This window comes from Miniopterus schreibersii (assembly GCF_964146895.1).
Source record: "Miniopterus schreibersii genome assembly, chromosome: 3".
NCBI classification, from domain to species: domain Eukaryota; kingdom Metazoa; phylum Chordata; class Mammalia; order Chiroptera; family Miniopteridae; genus Miniopterus; species Miniopterus schreibersii.
In genome coordinates, this window is record NC_138103.1 from 84,882,045 (window position 1) to 84,902,586 (window position 20,542).

At 44.9% G+C, this 20,542-nt stretch overlaps 1 protein-coding gene across 4 annotated transcripts in view; it reads left to right on the forward strand.

The window, feature by feature from the left end:
- The window catches only part of TRIO (trio Rho guanine nucleotide exchange factor), a gene marked incomplete at its 5' end in the record, with an annotated part of 300,776 nt that overhangs the window by 233,176 nt on the left and 47,058 nt on the right, over positions 1-20,542 (forward strand). The window contains one exon of one of the 4 annotated variants that reach the window (XM_081131181.1): positions 311-617. The exons of the other annotated variants lie outside the window; for them this stretch is intronic. Within the exon in view, the coding sequence (XP_080987307.1) occupies positions 311-321 (11 nt within the window). The 3' untranslated portion in view covers positions 322-617. Of the gene's footprint in view, positions 1-310; positions 618-20,542 lie in introns of those variants that run through there. 4 annotated transcript variants of the gene reach the window in all.

The window sequence follows — 20,542 nt, forward strand, 5'->3', positions numbered from 1 at the left end:
ACGTTTCAGTTCTGGGCCTGGGATAAGGTGGCAGTGATGATGTCTGAGATCCTCACCAGCTCTGATGTTCTAAATTTATATCTTTTATGAGGCCAATTCCAAACCTGGCCTTTTTTCTTAACGTACCGTGAGATGGCAGGAGGTCCTTTTGCTAGTTTTTTGATATATTTAGAAGAAATATACCCACTTTAAAACTTTACTCTGAAACTTCTTCATAATTATCAAGTTTTTTCTCCTTTGGATAGCGTATAGCTCAGTACTTACATTTCATTTTGAGGAAGTTAAAAAGCATGCTTTTTTTCCACTCTAGATTCTTCATGAGAAAAACAAGGGAACAAAAACATGAGAAATAAAACCTCTTGCTTGTCGGCCACTTGCACCTCTACACCGAGGGGCTTTAACTCAGCCCATATGTTTACTGAAAACCAGGTACCAGAAAATACTCCTCCATGCTTTCTGGTTCACACAGTACCTACCAGAAGTGGGCGCCGGCAAAATCGGGTCTCTGTCTTGACCAGACTGGCTGCACTCATAGAAGAGAAGACCCAGGAATCATCTTTTATAAATCCAGTGATGTGATCATTATCAATAAAATGGCATCTTCTTTAATCCAACTTAAAATTAGGAGAGAGATATTTTCATGAGAAACTACCTGAAACGTAGGGTTTCCTCTGGGCTCCACCCTGGGCTGCCTCCTTATCTGTCTGAACTCTCTGCCAAGGTTTTCCTATCCACCCTCCTCTGTCCAGATAATATTTGACTCTCTCTTGACTGTCTTCTTCTCTAAACTAGTAATATTTACGTTCCCTTCCTGCCACCTCTCCAAGAGTGGAAATGGCCCCATTTGTTCATCCAGAAAATGGCCAACACACTTGAGGCTCTCTTCACGGGCCACCACATTTTTTCTAATTGGGGTAAAATACCCCAAATACTAAATTTACCATCTTAACCATTTTTAAGAATACAAGTGGCACTAAGCACATTCACGTTGTTGTGCTTCCATCACCACCATCCCTCCACAGCACCCTTTCCCAAAGGAAACTTCTTTCCCCATTGAACACCAGCTCTTCATTCCCCCTCCCCCAGCCACTGGCAGCCCCTCCTACTTCCTGTGTCTATGAGTTTGACCACTCCAGGTACCTCGTATGAGTAGAATCATACAGTATTTCTCTTGTTGTGAACGGCTTGTTTCAGTGAGCGTAATGTCCTCCGGGTTCATCCGTGTTGTGGGATGTGCCTGAATGGCCACCTTTCTAAGGCTGAATAATATTCCATTGTGTGGACAGACCACACTTCATTTTTCCATTTGTTTATTGATGGACACTGGAGTTGCTTCCACCTTTTGACTCCTGTGAATATTGCTGCTATGGACATGGGTGTATAAATCCCTCTTCAGATCCCTGCTTTCACTGTTTTGGGAGTATACCCAGAAATGGAATTGCTGGATAATTCTATTTTTAATTTTTTGAGCGTGCCCACGTTTTGTTACTATTACCTAAATAATATATTTCAAACATATTCTTTTCTCTCCAACGCCACCATTACCTCTTGCCCACCAGGTCTCCCAACCCCACTTCTCATCCCCTTTTACTGCGACTAAAACACAAATTCAATTATAGAAGCTCCTGCTTAAGTTCCTTCAGTGAATCGTTGTCATAGAGTAAAATTCCAGTTTCCTAATGTCCTGCAAGTCCTGCACCTCACACATGTGTACACAGGTACATGCACATGCACACAAACAACGTGTGCACACCCCTTGCTATGGTACCTTAAGTAACTGAGGGTGTTTTCCTTAGTCCCTCAACTCTACCAGACATTCTCTGCCCCTTCTCACCAAATAAATAAATAAAAAATCCTAAAGGAAAAAAAATAAACTCATCCAGTGAGCCTGTGGTGGTGAGAGGGGAATGGAATAAACAATAAGTATTTCAAGGCACAGGGCGATGCGCTCCAGGGACCACTAGAGACCCAGGTGGGAACTCACAGAAATTACTTTAAAGCAGATTTTAATAGGAGTGATGGGTGCAGATATAGTGCAGGCTTAAAAATGTGACAGATGAAATACAAATAACAGGTTTAAACAACAGGATTGATGAAGGGGCAGAGAACCTTCTCATACAGCCAGCACTGAGGGAGATAAACCAAGAATGAAAAGTGGGGCCCGAGGGAGCTTTAAATGTGGCCCACCAGGGGAGGAGGCTCCTCAGCTGGAGTACTCTCAGCCGGGGTGCTGATGGGCAGAAGAGTACAGCTCATTGTAGTCCACTTTGCCAAGCTCTGATCTGATTTACTTTAAAGATACACGCTTTATGTAGATATATTCCCTGAGGCCATTGCTATTTATACCAAGGGTTACTCCTCAGAATCACTTGTTATTTCTTAAAATGAATGGAAGTGCCCACACCCTGTACAGGGAGATAATAAGCTCTGTATCTGGTCTGGGGGTAACCACTGGCACAACCACTATGCGAGTATAAAATTAGGACGTGATTCCCGTATGAGCCCCTGTCATACTCCCTCCAGTGCTGCTTTCCTCCCCTCGTCCTTTCCTGAGCCTCCCTGTGTAACCAGCTAGACCAGGAGTGGGGAACGTCCAGCCCGTGGGCCATATATGGCCTGTGAAATCATTTGGTCTGTCTCTGCCAAGGCAACCACAGGTGGGACTGGAAATTCATTAAATCTAGGAGCTTTTCTCATCGCCAATTTTTAAGTTGATAATTTTGTATGGCCCTTGAATGATGTTATAAATATCCAAATGGCCCTTGGCAGAAAAGAGGTTCCCCACCCCTGCTCTAGACTCTGCGAGGTTGTGGCTCTGCCTGTTCGCTGGTGGCTGCCCTGCACGACCTGCTTCCTGGCTTTGGAGATGGCCAGGTCTCGCCCCTCAGCTCCCTGGCGTTTGGTCTCTGTTATACAAACCGGACGAGGTGACAGGACATTACCATAGATTCTCAGATGGTGGAAGAGGACTGAGAAGGTTACTTGGTGTGTCCTCTCCCAGGAACCTCAGGCCTGGGCCTTGCCACCTGTGTTCCCAGCCTGCTCCCGTCCTCAGGGTTTGGCTGGCCCCCGGCTCAGAGGGTACATCAAAGCTGTTTCCCTCCTCAGAGTGCAGGCAGTTACAAAGATTCCTTGCCCCTGTTCAAGCCCCCTTCCCTGTTCCCAGGACAGCAGCAGCCCAGGACAGCCCAGTGACAGGGTCAGTCTCTCCTTTGAGAGGAAGCCTGGCCTCTGTTCAACTTCACCTCATCCTGAGCTCTCCACGAACCCCACCCCCAGCATCACCACCATCCAGAAAAGCAGCAGCTCTGGAGATTGGGGTGCCCTCTACCTTCCCCTGAAGCCTATGAGACCAAAAACGGAGCTCCCTGGTCCAAGGCCTCTTGTATTTCTCCAAAGTACGTTGAGGATGACTGGGTTTAAGTTTGTTCAATGCAAATGTCATCTTTCCCAGATCATGAACCACTCTGTCCCAAAGGTGAATCAAGTGTCCTACCTCTTGATTGGTGACTTTTAAGTGACTTAATCATTTTCAAAAAATGTAGGGCATTAACAAGATTGGTGACTTTTAAGTGACTTAATCATTTTCAAAAAATGTAGGGCATTAACAAGACTTAGTGATGTTAAAAAATTTTGTTGACTCTATTGTGGTTCTGGTGTATTTAGACATTTGCTTAATGCCAGATTGCTTCCTCTTCATCAGAAAACACCCAGGCACAGACATTTCAAACCTATGTGTGCCCGCGTGTTCTTTAACAATACACATAATGGAAGACTATAGACTTTTAAAGATCAGCTTCGAAAAGAGCAGTTTTTAGTCTGCTTGAGCAGCTGCTAATGTAAATCCCTGTGGGAAGCATCAGAGAAATGTGGAGTCACACCAAGAACAAAGCCGTTGTCCCTCCTGAGCCCCATGTATCCAAGGCTAAGGGATCAGCCCGAGACCTGTGATTAAGGAATGATTTCTGTGCAGCATATAATTATGGAGCCACACAGGCGGGCCATTGCTCTGCTGAAAGCTTCACGGTGGAGGTATCTTCCTGTTCCAACTTTACATTAAAGTGTTTATTCGAACAGGAAAAAACCATGAGCAGGTATTGACACTATCCATGTTGGATGATCACAAAATTATATATATAGCAGAGTCATAAACAATGAGAAAACTGCCTTCCCACGCTTGACTGGAAGTGGCCATGACGAGGTGTTTAGAAAGATCTATATTCAGAGAAGACATCACAAGGGTAACAAGAGCATGCCTTACGCTGGGCAGGGCTGGCTGCAGGTACTGGACAGGGGGGTCCACCTCTTACCTCTCTGTGAACTCTACTTTTTTAACTGCCTCCTTTCTGACATTTGAATTGATTGGATTTTGCAACTGACTAGACAAACTGGGGGTTCTCTTTTAAAATGTGTTCATTCTAATTTAGCGTCTGGAGAAGCAGTGAAAAATTACAAGGAGATGGTGTGTTTGGTAAGAGTTTAAAAGTACAGGGCACTGGTTTTCGTGAAGTATTTTGAAAATGAATAAATCCTATACATGGAGGGAAACAATTGCATGTTCAGTCCGAGTCCGCTGGCACATGCTCCGGGACTTAGCGGACTGTGGCTCTGGCAACACCTGGCGAAACAGCACCCAAGAAGCATGTGCCAGACACGCAACGTGCGTTTCAGCTTTTGTCCCTGTCCTGCCTTCTCCTTTCAGGGAAGCACGAGACGATGTAATTATTTTGCATTCCTGTAGCAAACCTCCCCATAAAGAGCTAGGATTTTGATTGATTCGACTGGAAATCCTGATAGCTGAGCTGAAAATGCGATGAGAAGGGAAGATGCCAGCCCTGGTTCTGGCTGATCCTGAAGCAGCCGCACTGATTGTTTTTAATTACATTCCCCGATCAAATCTGATGAACGCTGAGGGTCCCTTTCCCAGAAAAACATACACAGGTACAGAACTTCTGCGTACGATTTCAGTGACGTCTTTTCTAAAGAAGAGAAGAAAACCCAGATTTCAACACTTTTAGACATTTTCCACGGTTCAAAAATAAAACCATGAAAAGGTATAAACTGAGAAGACTTATTCCCACAACCCCATGTGTCGTGTGTAGTGCCTATTTTTATTCCTTTCTGACATCCACTCGGTACTTTATTAGGCAAATATAAACGTATTCATTCCTCCCTCCATTTTCTTCATGGAAAAGGCAGTGTGTTCGGCCCCGGCTTTTTCTTCACTTGGCCATGGCTTTTAGAAAGGACTCCAGACCAGTACAGAGACTGCTTCACTCTTTTTCATGGATGGACAGTACTTCACGTGTAGTTCGCTAACTGTAGTATAAAGAATGCCGCAGTGGATCACCGGCCATAGGCATCTCGTGCGGTCAGGTGTATCCATAAAATAGAGTTCGAGAAGTGGGATTGATGGGATTTACTTTTATATATCTTAATTTTTATATTTTAATGATATTTGAGCTGTATCAAACCCCTTGAATGCTCTGATTTCATTTTATACTTGAAGGAAAGAAAAAAAATGGCCCCCTTTGAGTAAGGTTACTCTTACAATTGTTCATATAAGTTAAACCAGGAGTCTCTGGGTGACTGTGAGGTGAGAGCCTGGTGGACATTTTCCTGCAAGGCTGTACAGGGGCATGCAATGAAATACTAATGTGGAGACTGTTTCACCAGTGTCTGCATTTTTACTGTAGATTCAGTCAGAGGGCTGCAGAGGAGGAGTTTACAGCTGAATGTGATGGTTCCAAAGAACCAGTCACTGCCGTCAGTGTGTATATAAGTAGCTTCTAGCAGTGCCAGCATTTGGTCTCCCATCCCTGCAAAGCTGCTTATGAGTCCAAACCACCATCTCTGTGAGCAACACACTCATGAGTCGGTGCTGCCTGTGGTTTTATAATGGGCCTGTGCATCTCCATATACCCTGAGTACTTTCTGAAGGATTCATTTTCTTATCGTAACATTTCACAGTGAATTTTTTTAAGTACTCCTTTTCAAACCCTCCCCAATCTAACTTTCTTCTTTACTGACACTATGGGAAGACTTTAGATGGGACAGAAGAGGTGGGTGGAGGGCTGGAGGTCCCTCAGAGGGTTAAGGAGGCTGACCTTTGAACTCTCACCCCCACAGCCAGCCTCAAGTAGGAGAAGGGTCCAGGCTCCCCCTTCTGTGTTCTGTGTGCATCAGAGCAGCTGCCCAGGAACCTCCTGAGGCCCTTTGGCACCTGAGCTGTTGAGGTGCCTTCTGTGGTCTGGCCAGCAGGACTAGGAGACTTTGGACAGCTTGGTCATTCCACAGGCTGCTGTTCAAGGGAGCTATCATTTTCCCAAAACCCAGCCAAGCACAGGACAGGGACTCAGGGTGTTTATTATTGGATGGCCCTTCCAAACATTCGAGAGCACAGTAAACAGGCTCAAGGCAGCTCTGGAATTCCATATTATTTTTAATTGTAATGTAGTCCTTTTTGTTCATTTCCATCCTTTCCCTCCCCCACCCCTTTTCCAGAGTCTGAGGAACTTTGAATTTACTAGAAGGAAAGAATATTAAAGTTCTGTTCTTTGAGATAGATTGGTTTCCTGCTGTCTCAAAAGTAATTAGACCATTTCAGTCCTGGATTATGGAGCAGACTGTTATCAGAGGAGGGAACGGGGGTGTGAGTCATCTTGGGCTGCCATAGCTGCATGGCTTCAGCAACAGAAATTTATCTTTAGTTTTGGAAGTTAAAAGTCCAAGATCAAGTTGTTGGCAGAGTCCATTTCTTCCGAGGCCTCTCTCCTTGGCTTGCAGACGGCCACCTCCTTGCTGTGTCCTCAGGTGGCCTTTTGTCTATGTGCACAGCTCTGATGTCTCTGCTTGAATTTCCTGTTCCTATAAGGACACTATCCTATTAGATTAGGACCTACCCCTAACAGCTTCATTTTAACTTAATCACCTCTTTAAAGATCCAGTAGAGTTACATTCTGACATGCTGGGCATTAGGACTTCAACACACAGTCAGCCCATAACTAGGGGACTGTTTGAGCCTTAGAAACTTAATAGTAATAACAGGGTGTACAGGGGGCTTACAGGGAGCCAGGTATAGTGCTGCTTTCTCTACATTTTAATCCTCAGGGTACCCCCATGGCAGTTATCACCCCTACTTTATGGTGAGAAGTGGAGGCACAGAAATTAACTTGACCAAGTCTAGTAGGTGATAGAGAATGGGATTTTAAAAACAGCAGTAAGACTTCAGGGCTCAAGTTCTAAACCACTGAGTACCCTGCTCCCTAGACAAGCTGGAAGGGACCTTGGATGCAGGGAGGAAGCTATAACCTCAAGAGAAATGCAGCTGCTCAGGCCTCCTCATTTATGGTGCAGCCGATTCCAGAAGCCAGTCTCCGAAGTCCACTATATGCAAGACTGTTTGCTTTCCTAGAGCTGCATCCATTCCTGAGAGGCCTTGGCCCCTCCATCAATCCTTGCTCTGAGAGGGATCTATTTTCAGCTTTCTGATTCGAATTATATGAAAATTCCATTCACCTTCCACCCTCCAAAGAAATCATCTCAATGGAAACCTGTTCTTTTCCCTCTTGTGAGCCACTTCTCTCCTCTCTCTCCTCCCCTAGTTTAGCCCAGAACTCGAGTCACAGTGGGCTTGTTGTGAGCCAGTGAATGGAAGAACCAATCCCCAAAGTAAAAACAACTTTTTTAAATGCTTTTTGCATCCTGGAGCAGAAGTTTTTTGCTCCACAACCCATATCCTCTCCCCACCACTCCCAACAAAAAAATAATCAGAATCAGCTGCATGGTTGGTCACCCACAGCTCCCTTGAAAGACCTGGGTAACTAGGCCTCCTGTCAGGTCTCCCTTTCCTGACGCCTCCCTGAGTGATATGTGCCCGACATCACTACCTCTCTCAAGGTGAACAGAACTGGGACTCTCGGGGGGTGGCGACAGTGCTCTAATTTTTTGAACACTATTGTTTTTGTTACTTTTTTAGGGAGCACATTTGTGAGGTTACCATCTCATATTGCCATTCTGCAAACAGTCCACAGTTCTGATGCAAACAGAGAATGTCACACAGCCAGTTAAAGCGCAGGGTGAAAAAGGCGTATCTGAATGTTTGTTTTGTTAAAGAAAGAAAAACTCACATCGTCGCTCATGAAAAGATAGTAAGTAAAGCAATGAAAAGGAGCCTATCGGGTTTTTGGCACCCTGGTGAAGTGGTAGAGTGCCCAATAAAGGTGCTTTTGTGGGCTGGCCACTGTGCTGGGAGCAGCAGGAAGTAATGTGTGAATGGAGCCCTCAGAAGCAGGATTTAGTCACGCAGTCCCCTCCCTCCAGAGCGGGAGGCGTTATCTGTGGGGTAAGGAGCTGCACAAAACGTCCCCTGAACAGGAGTATCTTTGTGCGTGGACCTGAGAAACGCGATCCCCCTGGCGCAGCTGGGCTGAGGCCGGCGCTGCGGGCACGCTGGGCAGAAAGGAAACGCAGGGAAGGAAGCGGGGCTGGGAGGCTGGGCGGAACCGCCCGGAGCCCGGTGCCAGTGAAGCCCAGTGGCGCCCCAAGCCCCCAGCCGCTGCAGCGCCCCCATCCCTAGCCGCAGAACTCCCCTCCGCTGTGAATAACTGAGTCAGGACCAGCTTGAAGAGAGACCACTGAAAACTTACTAGTATTACTGATAGTCTTTCAAGTCTCAACTGAACGTGACTGATTTTCAGAGGAAGTTATGAATAATATCCCTAATAGTTACGCCATTTGACCTTTAGTCTTAAAATGTAGCTGATACTGTTTTATATCTGTCTGTGTTTGTAAGATCTGGGGGAACTTTTCATTCTAACGTCAAGTGCCTGATTATTAGTGTTTGTTTTCACTTCAAAAAGTGCTATAATCTTGATACAAAGACTTTTTAGGTCCTTTGGCCATCTGAATTTTAGTTTTACAAATAGCTTTCTTTTAAGTATATTTTTACTCCTGATTTTTAAAGTATCATTTGTATCTGGACCTGTCCTGGATTTTTTTTTTTTTTTTTTTTTTTGAGACCTGCTTTGGCAAAAATGATCTTGTCTTATATTTTTTTGGACAGGTAAATGACAGGCAGCTGAACATTGAAGTTCTAATTTTAAATATTTGAGATATAATTATCACAAAAGAAGGTTATATGAAAAGTGGTTTTGAGGGGGTGGAGCACTAATTTTGACCAAAGTAATTTGTTTCAACCAGTCTAAATAAAAATTCCCTTATTTTCATAAGACTGAGATTGGCTATTATAATTTAGCCTCATAAAACTCCTTATTTTTATATGATCTTTGATGTACAGAAAAGTTGCAAAAATAGTACTAAGAATTCCTGTACCTAGCTCCCCCAAAGTTACGTGTCACATGACCCTGGTTTAGTGATAAAAACCAGGAAACTGTCCCTGGTGCAGCCCTGCTAAAAGCCAGGCATCATTTTGTATTTTGCTTTAATGTCGTTTTTTTCTGCTCAGGATCCAGTCCAGACCTATGTCGTATTTAGTTTTCTTCAGTCTGTTGTAGTTCCAGCATCCGTTTTGTTTTGTTTTTCATGACCTTGACACTTTGGAAGTATGTTTGGTCCTTTATTTTGTAAGATGTCCCCTAATTCAGGTGTATCTGATACTTCTCCTGATTAATGGAGTTTATGCATTTGGGTAAAAATCCCATAAAGGTGATGTTGTGACCTTCTCAGCATCACCTCAGGGGGCATGAGTGGGTCCTGATAGTCTCATTGCTGGTGGTGGTGACCTCGATCGCCTGGTTACAGCAGTGTCTGCAGCGTTTTCCCACTGAGCAGCTCCTGTTTTCCTCTTGGTCATTAATCTGTACCTTGTGGGGGATACCGTGCAGTGCAGATACTCTGTTATCCTGCCGTTACCTCCTCAGGTTAGCATGCAGCATGGTTCTCACCTGCAACTGTTATTACTGTGGTGTTTGCCTGCTGGTGATTTTCTGTTTTCCTCATTTCTTTTAAGTTTATTAACTGGAATGCTGTAGGAAAGAGTGGTCCATCTGCCTCGTTTATTTATTCGGTTATTTATATCAGCGTGGAGCCACGGGTATTTATTGTATTTTATGGGTCATGATCCAGCACTGTTGTCGTTTATTTTGTTGCTCAAATTGTTCCCATGTGGCCATCAGGAGCTCCTTCGGTTGGGCCCTTGTGTACCTTGGACACCCCCCATCATGTTTGGAGCACCTCCTTGCTTTCTGGCAATACAACGTGTCCATGGCTATCTTGTGTTTTCTTTGCCACCGTCCTGGATCATCCATTTCTCCATGGAGCCCTAGTTCCGCTTATTGGAGAATTGTATTAAAAACTAAAACCTAGGTGCTGTGTGCTCATTGCTGTATTATGTCAGGACTTGCAGGTCTTCTCAGCAGACATGTATGTACACACATGTCTGTTCATATCCTAGCTCCCCTCCCCCCCGACCGTATGCATATATGTAAAGAAACATGAGTTTGTATCATACTGAAACCTCTAACTTCTGTCCAACAGCATGGGCTTTGTTCTAGCTCTCTGCCTGCCTGCCTTGTAACCTTTTTCTCTGACAGTGAGATGCCTGCTTTTCATCATCTAAATATACTTACTTATTTGTTCAATCCTAGTCTAGAAGCCCACGTTTTCCCTCTGGAAATTGAATATTTTTTTTTACCTAAAATGACTTGACCTTAAAAGACTCATCACCTGTTCTCACTGCTAACCTGTACCTCTGTGAGACAAGCTTACAGTTCTTTTTGTCTTTGGCTGTACAGGGTATGATCAAAACACTGCTTTTCAAAGTCCCTTAGGTGAACTCTTTCCCGCACCCTCTCTGCTGTGGTCAGAGCTTCCCTGGGTTCATTTGTTGGGGTGTTTACCTTCCATTTTGACCACACCCCCCCCACATCCTACCTAGTTGATTTTGATTGTTTTATTTTGGGGCTATGTGAAACATAACCATGGTTCCAAGGGTACTCAACTTTCTTACCTATAAATGGCTTTCATTTTTCTTCCCAGCACCCCTTGCTCTGGTCCTCACAGACGAACATTACACCATGGCTTTAAAAGCACAGTCTTCGGCAGTGGCTCTTCTGTTTCCTTTGTGACATTATTAAATCTATGTCCAGCCATCAAAGGAAAATATCAAAAACATATAAAAATACCGAAAACTAGAATTTGTTTTCCTGCACAAACTGCACTTTTAAATTGCTACCTTGCGTGTCTCCTGTTCTGCCAAATGTCTAACGTGTTTGTCCTGAAGCCGCCCGTTCAGTCAGTTTGCGTGTCTTCCTTCATCGCACAGCTCTCCTCCCTCTGCTCTCGACCGACCTCTCCATTCCCTCCTTTCCTGGGTCCTGGCCATTACATCTCTGACCACCTTCCCCACCTGACAGTCCCCTCGCCCTGCAGATACACTCACCACTCATCCTTGAGCTTCTCGGCCCCTCCCATTAGCAGTTCCCTTAAAACTTCCTCCTGTGCACTGCAGTCACCAGTTCCCGCCGTCTCCTTCCCACCTGCAGGGCCACGGCTCCCACCGGGCTTTCCTCCCCACAGTCCGCCGAGGTCACCCTTGGGTCTTTCTTGCCTGAACTTGGTTCAGACTCTTAGGACAGATTCCCGGTCACGCCACCAAGGGAAGCTTCCCCACTGTTAGGACTTCCTCCCTTTTCCCTGTCGCCTCCACTGCCCCCCCCCCCCACTGGCCTCGGCACCCTGGGTTCTGCGGTGCCAGTCCGGGGTTAGGCTGTCACTCCCTCCCGGTCAGGATCCCGTGGTGTCTGTACTTGTGCACTTTATCTTTACTTGCATATAAAGTGCTGTATTGCATAGTAAACACCCTGTAACCTCACACTTCACGAGTGGGAAGAAGGATGAGAAAGGCCTCCTCCGGGCTCCCTCTGTGCTGCCTTCTGGCAGATGTGGACTTGAAATCAGAGGAGGGCAGTCACTGGGGAAATTTCCCCTACGTCTTAGCCAAAATATTTTATCCATGTTTTAAGCATCATTCCCTTCCTCTTTCGTAGAGGACACATATTACACATAAAATAATTAATTTCCCTGGCCGCTGTGTTTTATTTTTAATTAATGGCCCTGGCTCGGCAGGCTGTTTTTGGAAACGGACAAAGTAAAATATTTAATAAAGGTTGTAGCAAAGAAGCCTTAGAATGTCAGTTAACTTGATTTCCTTTAGGATATAAGTTTTACTGCTTTTTTGCTAACAAGAGGAGATGATTATTTATTTGATAATAAAGTTGTTTTTTCTTGCATAAAAAGTGCTCTGCGCAGAATTCCGCCTCTTGCTTGGTTCTGGCCTAAGTACCTACGCCATCTGGGCCTGCGCGGGACCATCTATAGGGAGAAGCAACTTAAGCTTTGCTCTTGGTCTTTTAAGAATATGCGGCCTAACGTGGGCCTGTAAATGCCAGCCCCCACTTTGGAGCTGTCTCAGGAGGCAGCACAGTGCCTGAGACAGCTTTCTTTGGATGCCCTGGATGTACTCTCTTCTTGTTTATAGTTGTTTATTGTCTTAAACTGAGAAAGAACGTAGAAGTCTATGCTGTTTTCACGTTTTTTAGTTTGAGAATTCTTAAAATTTACTTTGCAAGAGAGGGTGGAGGGAGAACCCAAGTTTAACTTTTTTTTTTAAACTAAGGAACTAAAAAAGAACATGTTTCTCAGCAAAGCAATAATATAACAGAAAATCACTTACACTATCAGGTTAGATAAAGCAGAAATGAGAAGAATTATTAATAAAATGAACTCAAGAAGGTAGCACATGATTCTGTTAAGAGAAGTGTAGGCTTCAGCAAATACACCTCCTCTGAAAATGTTTAAGGCACTAAGGGCCGTTTACAGCTTGGGTATGTATAGAACACTCCTGGCCACTGCCTCCGCGGGAGACGGGCCATCGCCGTCTGATTTGGAGGGCGCTGTGTGTGCTTCTTGATTTCATGAGAAACAAGAGTGCACACGCTTACCATAGAAGTTGAAAAGTGAGGCTTGGTGCTTGTTAAACAATGGATAGTCCCTCCAAGGCATTGTGCGGTGTGAGACAGGGAGAGAACACATGAAACTTTCAAATAAAGAGCAAGAGTTCGTCAGCTAAAGAAAATATCCAGTTTCCAAAAAGGACAAAAATGAGCTTCTAAGATACCTTCCTAAGAACGCCTTTACATGTCACGAGTAAGGGTATTTCTTTCCACTCGCGTGGCTGCTGCTTGTAAGGACGAGTGAAGATGTGTTTCTAATCAGCGAGGAGTGACATTGTAGCGCAGTGATGTAACCGGTTTCTTCGTCGGGAGGCACTGTTTGTCGTCTATCTCAGAGAAGACCTCCGTCCAGACGCCCACAAAGCCCAGGTCAGAAAGCCTGGCGAGGATCCGTCACCTGACATCTCACTGAGCAAGGAACTCGCAGCTCTGGCTGGTGGAGGGGAGGAGAAACATCTGGTCTCGCTGCGCCCTCAGAATTTCCTTGAGCTCCAATTAGAGTCACTGTGGTAGAATGTAATCCAGGGCGTCTGGATAGTCCCACATGTGAAACCCAACTGCACGGCAGAGCTGAGAGGCAGGCGGAGGAGCGGCTGCCAGGAGAGGAGCTGCAGATCGCCAGTGGCTGGGCCCCGGGCTGCCGGTCCAGCCCAGCCCGTGCGGCCACCGAGGCCACTCCAGCCTGCGGCTGAGCGCCTGTTGAACCTGATTTTGCTGAAGAACGGCTTACTCTGGCTGCTCGTAGGGACAGATCGGGTAGGGATCAGCGCCTTCAGCCTGCAGCCAGCTCAGCACGCACCATGCCAAACGGAATTAAGCCGGTTGATCCACTGGACTCGCTGTCCTCCGTCGGCTCAGCCTACCACAGCGGCGGGCAGCCTGGCACCTGCAAGTACTGGATCCTCGACCTAGGTACCCATGCTTCCTGCACATGCACCCCCGCTGCCGCCTTCCGGGTGGCTGCTGGGACCATTGCTGTGTGCCCCTCTGAAATGTTGTGTGTCTTCACCCTGAAGTGTGTAGTTTGCTGACCACTGTGTGAGAGGAGGCTGTGTGGCGATGTTTTGTGGGGACCTCTGGGAACAGGACGAGAAACGGGGGACTGTGCCCGGTGCAGTCATATGCTGACTGCTGGGCTGTGAGGCGCTTTTCATGCCCGGGGACTGTTTTTTATTTTTCCCCTTTTTTCCTCATAAATGGCACGTAGGCAATCTAAAGTAATCTAAGCTGCCAACTGCCGCCTTAGGATTTTAGTTGGCCTTATGTCTGTTTTAGGTTTAATTTTGTTAGGAATTTTTCAGAATATTCAAGAAAATGGCAGTGTCCTGCGTTTATATTTAGATTGTCTGGTTCCTTCTCTTAAGAACTGCGGCCATATAATAAGATAATATAAAGTTACATGGGGGCAGGGGTCTCCTGGTAACCACCAGTGTATTTCAAGGGAGTGTGTGTGCCAGGCTCTGGCTTTGTGCACAGAACCGGAGTCAGGCAAGAAAACATGATTCCTGCCAAGTAAATAAGCTTCCCTCCGTTTGAGAAAAAGGCTGTGGGATATAAAAGAATGAAGTTGGGGAAGGAATTAGGTCTGTGGGTCTGCACAGAGCTCCTGCAACGCTGCAGAGGAGGCGGGCTTTCCAGCAGTAACCTCTGACATCTGTCCAAGCTGTGCAGACGTCCAAATGAGCTGCTCAGGGCTGTCTCCTGCATCCAGCAGGGGTGGCTTCCACCGGGATTTCACTCCTGACCTGGTGCACTCCAGCGTTTGCCTCCACTCTGCCAGCCGTGATTCGCAGGCGCAGGAGGGAGCGATCCGTGGGCTCTGGCGAGACAGGGGACACCAGGTTACTGTGAGCTCAGCAGGGGAGGCGTTGAGGAGGAGCGACCCAGGGAAAGAAGGGGTCGGAGGAAGAGGGGGGCTCAGAAACTGTGCTTTCAGATGTGAAGGGGAAGTGGCACTGTTGGCATGTGTGCGAGTGAAATACCAGAGGAAAACAATGAAATTATCTCTGATTAATGGGCCCCGAAGGGAGTAAGCGTTGGCTGTGTGAATATTAAACTTGCTGGTATAAACATTGTTCTTGATAACATTTCTTGTATTTCTTTGTTCACCAAGCTATCAAAACATTTTTAAAAGTCACTGACCAGTCCCGACTGGTGTGGCTCAGTGGTTAGAATGTTGGCCTCGTACCAAAGGGTTGCGGGTTTGATTCCCGGTCAAGGGCATGTACCTCAGTTGCAGGTTCAACCACTCCCCGCCCCCAGTCAGGGTGCATGCGGGAGACAAGCAGTCAATGTGTCTCTCACATTGATGTGCTGCTCTCCCCTCAAACCCCCTCCCTCTATTCCACTCCTTCTGAAAAAGCATATCCTCAGGTGAAGATTAACAAATTAAAAATTTTAAAAAGTCACTGGCTGTAACATTTTTTATATTTATGCTAATTAAACTGTTTGAGAATGGCCTCTGGAGGTGTTCAGGCTGGGCAGGCCTGTGAGTGACACGGTGACTAGGAATTCTGCACAGGGCTGGTGAAAGCAGATGATCCATGTGATCTCTTTACTGAAAATAATGACATCTATGCAGTGAAAAGAACAACTGATAACATCAAAAGTCTGATTTTATGTCAGCCACTCAACTGCTCCAGGTGTCTAGAAAGTTACTTTATGTCTGTGAACTTCATTTCTTTGTCTGCAGAATGGGAATAACAATAAGAAAGTTCCCCTCGATGTATTATAAACATCCCTAAAGTTTAGGCCACGATTGATTGATTGATTGATTGATTGATTGATTGACTGACTTTAGAAAGGGGGAGGGAGGGAGGACACTGATTTGTTGTTCCACTTATTTATGCATTAGTTGATTCTTGTTTGTGCCCTCACCAGGGATGGAACCCACAACCTTGGCGTTATTGGGACAACGCTCTAACCAGTGGAGCTCCCCAGGCAGGGCGAGGCTAAAATATTTTAACGAGCAGTTTTGTCAAGAAGCAATGGGTTTTAAGAAAACAGCATTCTTCTTATAGAGGGAATTTGAGGCATAGCAGTATTTTAGTCCCTTGGGCATTCTTCTGCAGGGACACTATTAAACTAACACTGAGGATAGCTCTGCTAGTATATTTTTGGTTTTCCGTGGATATATTTTTGTTCTGGCAATTCGCAAACTATAACGGAAACTCCAGGTGATGTTATCCAAGCTGTCACCACAAAAATTTTAAGCTAACACAAATTTGGAAAGAAATTGATGTCCACTGGAATTTTCATGGAAAAAAAAACACACCAATAATCTCTTTACAGTAAAGAATAGATGAGAAAAAGCAGAACTCTAGTTCAAATTTTTTTTCCCCTCCTGGAGAAATATGACTGTCTGTTTCTTTCCAAACCTGCATAGTAATTCCAGGACAATTTCCTAAATGCCATGTTATATGAGTGATATTTTAATACAGTCTAATTCCACTTATTAAGTTGATTATGGGGAAATATATATGCATTCGTTTGAAAAGAAAAAAGTGCTTTGAGTAATATTCCAGAAATAAATCCTAAAGGAATTTTAAAATGCCCAGTAAATCATAGAGGGTGGTTGCAAAGCCTTTTCTTTATACCCACAAGCAATCTGGGGGTTCATTTGTTGGAGTACTTTGGGAACAGACCATTTTTCTGCTTTCTGACATATTCATCGGGGCGTTCCCCTTGTCCAAATGTGAATTAGTCTTGCTCGGGATAACATGCATGGAAGTGTGTTTTTATTTGCAGATGCTGCCATTACCAATAACTTACACAGCCGTAGCCTGGAGAGTTTTACTGCTAAGAACCGGGAAGGTCAAGGAGAACTATAAATTATCTTTTAAGAGGGTTCCAACAGGAGAGCCCAGTTATACTGCAAAGATAATGGAACTATTACATTTGTTCTCGTTCTGAAATAAATGTGCCCTTTGATAGGACACGTGGAATCTGTTCAGTGCTGGACATGGTCCCCCGAGTAAGGGAAAATGTAACGCAGTGGTCTTCTCTGACATGAAACAGAACCATGTACAGGGTGAACGGCCTGCCTTATCATTCTTGAGCTCTCTGCAAGTCTTCTCTGGTTTTTGTTTTTTTGATGAGGAATGTGGACTCTCTTTGATGCAATTCTTGTTCTTACAAATTAAAGGAAAACCATTCTAAGACTAAATGTAGGAAAGACGTTTCTTTGCTGAACCATAGGATTGAGCCCATTCTGGAAGCATGCATGTAGGTTAGCAGCACTTCACACCAGGGACACCGGTGCACAGGACCTGGCTTCCTGTGAGTGAACCAAAACCACGCAAGTACTCCACACACTATTGTATTGTTTCAGCTGTGAAGACTGGTTGTTTCACACAAGTTACTGTACAAACTAAATTCTATCCCAAATAGTTCTTGCTATTTCAGTATTTTTTTAATGAGTCACAATTTAAGACACAATATGCATAATACAATGTGAATAGTGTGTTACTGCAGAAGTCAGACCACCAGTGTTCTCGTTTTGGCTCACCCCTGCCAGTGTGACCTTGGCTGAATCCTTGTTAATGTCACTCATCCGCAGTTTTCCGATCTGCCGCGCCCCCCCCCCTCAAAAAAAAGGTATGCTTAGTTTCCTTTTAAGCAAACTGAAATTTTAAAATGATTTTAATTTGTTTTCTCAGTTTTTGCTGGTCAAAGCTGTATTTATTTATTTATTTATTTATTTATAAATATATCTTTATTGATTTCAGAGAGAGGAAAGGAGAGGGAGAGAGAGATAGAAACATCAATAATGAGAGAGTCACTGATCAAGCGCATGTGCCCTGACTGGGAATCGAACCCTGATCACCTGGATCCTAGATTGATGCTCAACCGCTGAGCCACGCCCGGCCGGGCTCAAAGCTGTATTTAATTGTCACTCTGAGCTTATGGTGACAATTTGAGGGGAAGCAGTGTTTGTTGAACACTGAATTTATGTACATTTCCAGCCCAAAAGCAAAGAAACTTACATTATTTGGCCTTATTTAGGGTGAATATAAAAATTTGAAATATTAAAACTTTTTGAAGTTAATATGGAAAGTTCCCTCACAGTGCCCCAGCAACCTGGAGGCTACAGGTTAGAAGCCTTCAGAGGAAGTGACCTTTCCTGGTTCTGGAATTCCTCCTGCTCTCCAGACAGGAGGCCTCCTCCTCTTCAGCTGTGATCTTTCTCTGGTATGTGGTCTTTCTAAGTATTTCCCTTCAGCCAGGCTTCAGGGGAACACGAATTTATGGCTCTTTACTCTGAAGAATTTCCTCCAGGTGCTGAAAGTTGGCCTCGGGGTGAGTGAGCAAGTCCATAAACCCAGTGTAGCCTGCCTGGGAGCGCTGGGTAATGAGCCATGGAATCGGTCCAGGGGGCTCCCTCCATTTCCTCTTCTTCTCTCCAAGGACTGGAGGTGGGGGAGGGGGGTGCTGGGGAGGACCCACAGCCTACATGCTCTTCATTTTTTACCAGTCTCACACAAAACCATACAAACATGAACAAAGCTCATCTCCCAAAATATGTAGTTTCTCTGAAACTATATGCTAATTGTAAAAAAAAAAAAAAAATTGGAAAATTCACAGTCATGTGGAGCAGCAGAGGGGGAAATTACCCCCGTAGGCTGCCACTGATAATATTTAGACCCGTTTTCTTCTAGTCTTTTTCTATGTAAAGTGGCGCATCTTTATTACACTTTTAAATTTGACTAAAAGAAGTCATCTCAATCCTTTCTGTTGTCCACTTTCTCAAATGCACAGTTGAAGAAAGCTTCTACTGTTGCATCATGTTAAAATTAATACCAATTCATATTGTAAGAAAATGGCCCTCTCCACTACCAGCATGAAGACTAGAGTTACTCTCCTCTCTAAGGCTACAGCTACCGAAAAACTTCTGGAACAAAGGCAGCTCTTTCCCTTTTGTCTCTTAAAGCTGATGGGTTACAGGAAGAAGTGGCCCAAAGGCCCAGACGCCCATGTGAGGTTGAGTAAGGAGTCTTTGATAACAAGAAGGGAATGTGCTGATTATGACGTAGCACTAAAAACTGGATGTTTCTCCTTTGTCTTCCTCCAGCTAGAAAGAAAGCCGACACACAGCGCTTACCCAGTCCTCCACCGCCCCCACTCCCCAGGCCCAGGCTGCTTGGTTATTTCCTACCCTTGCTTCCCTCCTTCCCTCCCTGCTGCCCTGGCACTGCCACTCTGTCACACCGGGCACTAATTAAAGCCAGAGACAGGATTTGTGCGATAATTGGCGTTACTAGCTGCGGCATTCTTTTCATTCCCTTTGTCTCTGTGCCTGCTTTGTCCCTTCCTGGAATAGCTCCAGGCCTCCCTGCCTCCTTCCTTCCTTCTCACTGTAGTTACTCAGCTGCCTGGTGACAAGCTCCTGGAAGGCCCACTTGGTGAGGAGCTGCGGGGGCGTCTTAGACGCTGCATGTCCTGGACTTGGTCATTCCCGGGTACATCACGCGTGTGAGATTTCAGACCCCACGTTGCATATGTGAATAACCAGAAGCAGTTGCTCCAGCCCTGGCTTATGTCTGTTTTTGGCTGTTGTTGTTTCAATATGTGGAAGGAGTGTGGGCAGTCCTCAGGAAATTACAGAAGCATAATTCGAGGACTAGGATTCCATGCAGTTCAGTTCTTGTAGGGGATGGGGGACAGGATGTCATAAAATCAAATTTAGATGAGGTTAGGGGGTTGCAATGCTTAACCCTTGCATTCTTGGAAGTGAACACCTTGGGCTTTTTCCCTTCTCAACTGTGTGGTTAACGTTTTAATCCCCTTTTCAAGTGCTTAGCTTTAATTAGAGCAGTCTTTTGCTTTTGGTAGAGGTGCTACTAAAATATAGTTGTGAAAGGAATTCCTCATTGGTCGGGGCTTCTCATTTCTTTGTTTTTGAGCCAAACCACCAGGGACCCCAGAATATAATGTACTAGATATTTGCTTTGTGGTTTGGGGCAGGGGGAGACCATCCATTTCCTGATTCTCCACAGCTGTAACTCTTTCTAAACTAATATTCCATCCCTGGAGGCTGAAACTCCAGCTAACCTGCGGGCAGATGACATGAAGAGTGATAGGGCCTGGCAGGCTCACTGCAGAGCATTCCAAGGCCAATTTTGTTTTCACTTAATGCTGTATAAAAATGAGTGTATGGCTCTGTGAAAGGAGATATGTGGCTTATGAAAACATTTATAAGTTTGCATGGTTTATAGCATACTTCGGTGAGGTACATTCTTATGCAACTCATGCATTTTCTAGAATGTAGGGGAAAGACTTTGGCATGTTGGCATTCTGAATGTGGTCTTAATTTAAAATAATAAATTTGTGTATGAATGACAAGAAAGCTGTCACCACCTAAAACAAATCAGTCACGTGGTTTAAACTGCTAACTGCAGAATGTTCTTTTTTTAAACCATTTTGCACGGATGCCTTTGTCTTCATTTAAAGAAACTTCCAACTTTAAAAATCTACAAATCACACCCCCCCCCAAAAAAAAAAATCTTTCATTTCTTCTTTAAGAAGGTAACCTAGTTGATTCACTTTTTTAAATGAGTAATAATAAGCCA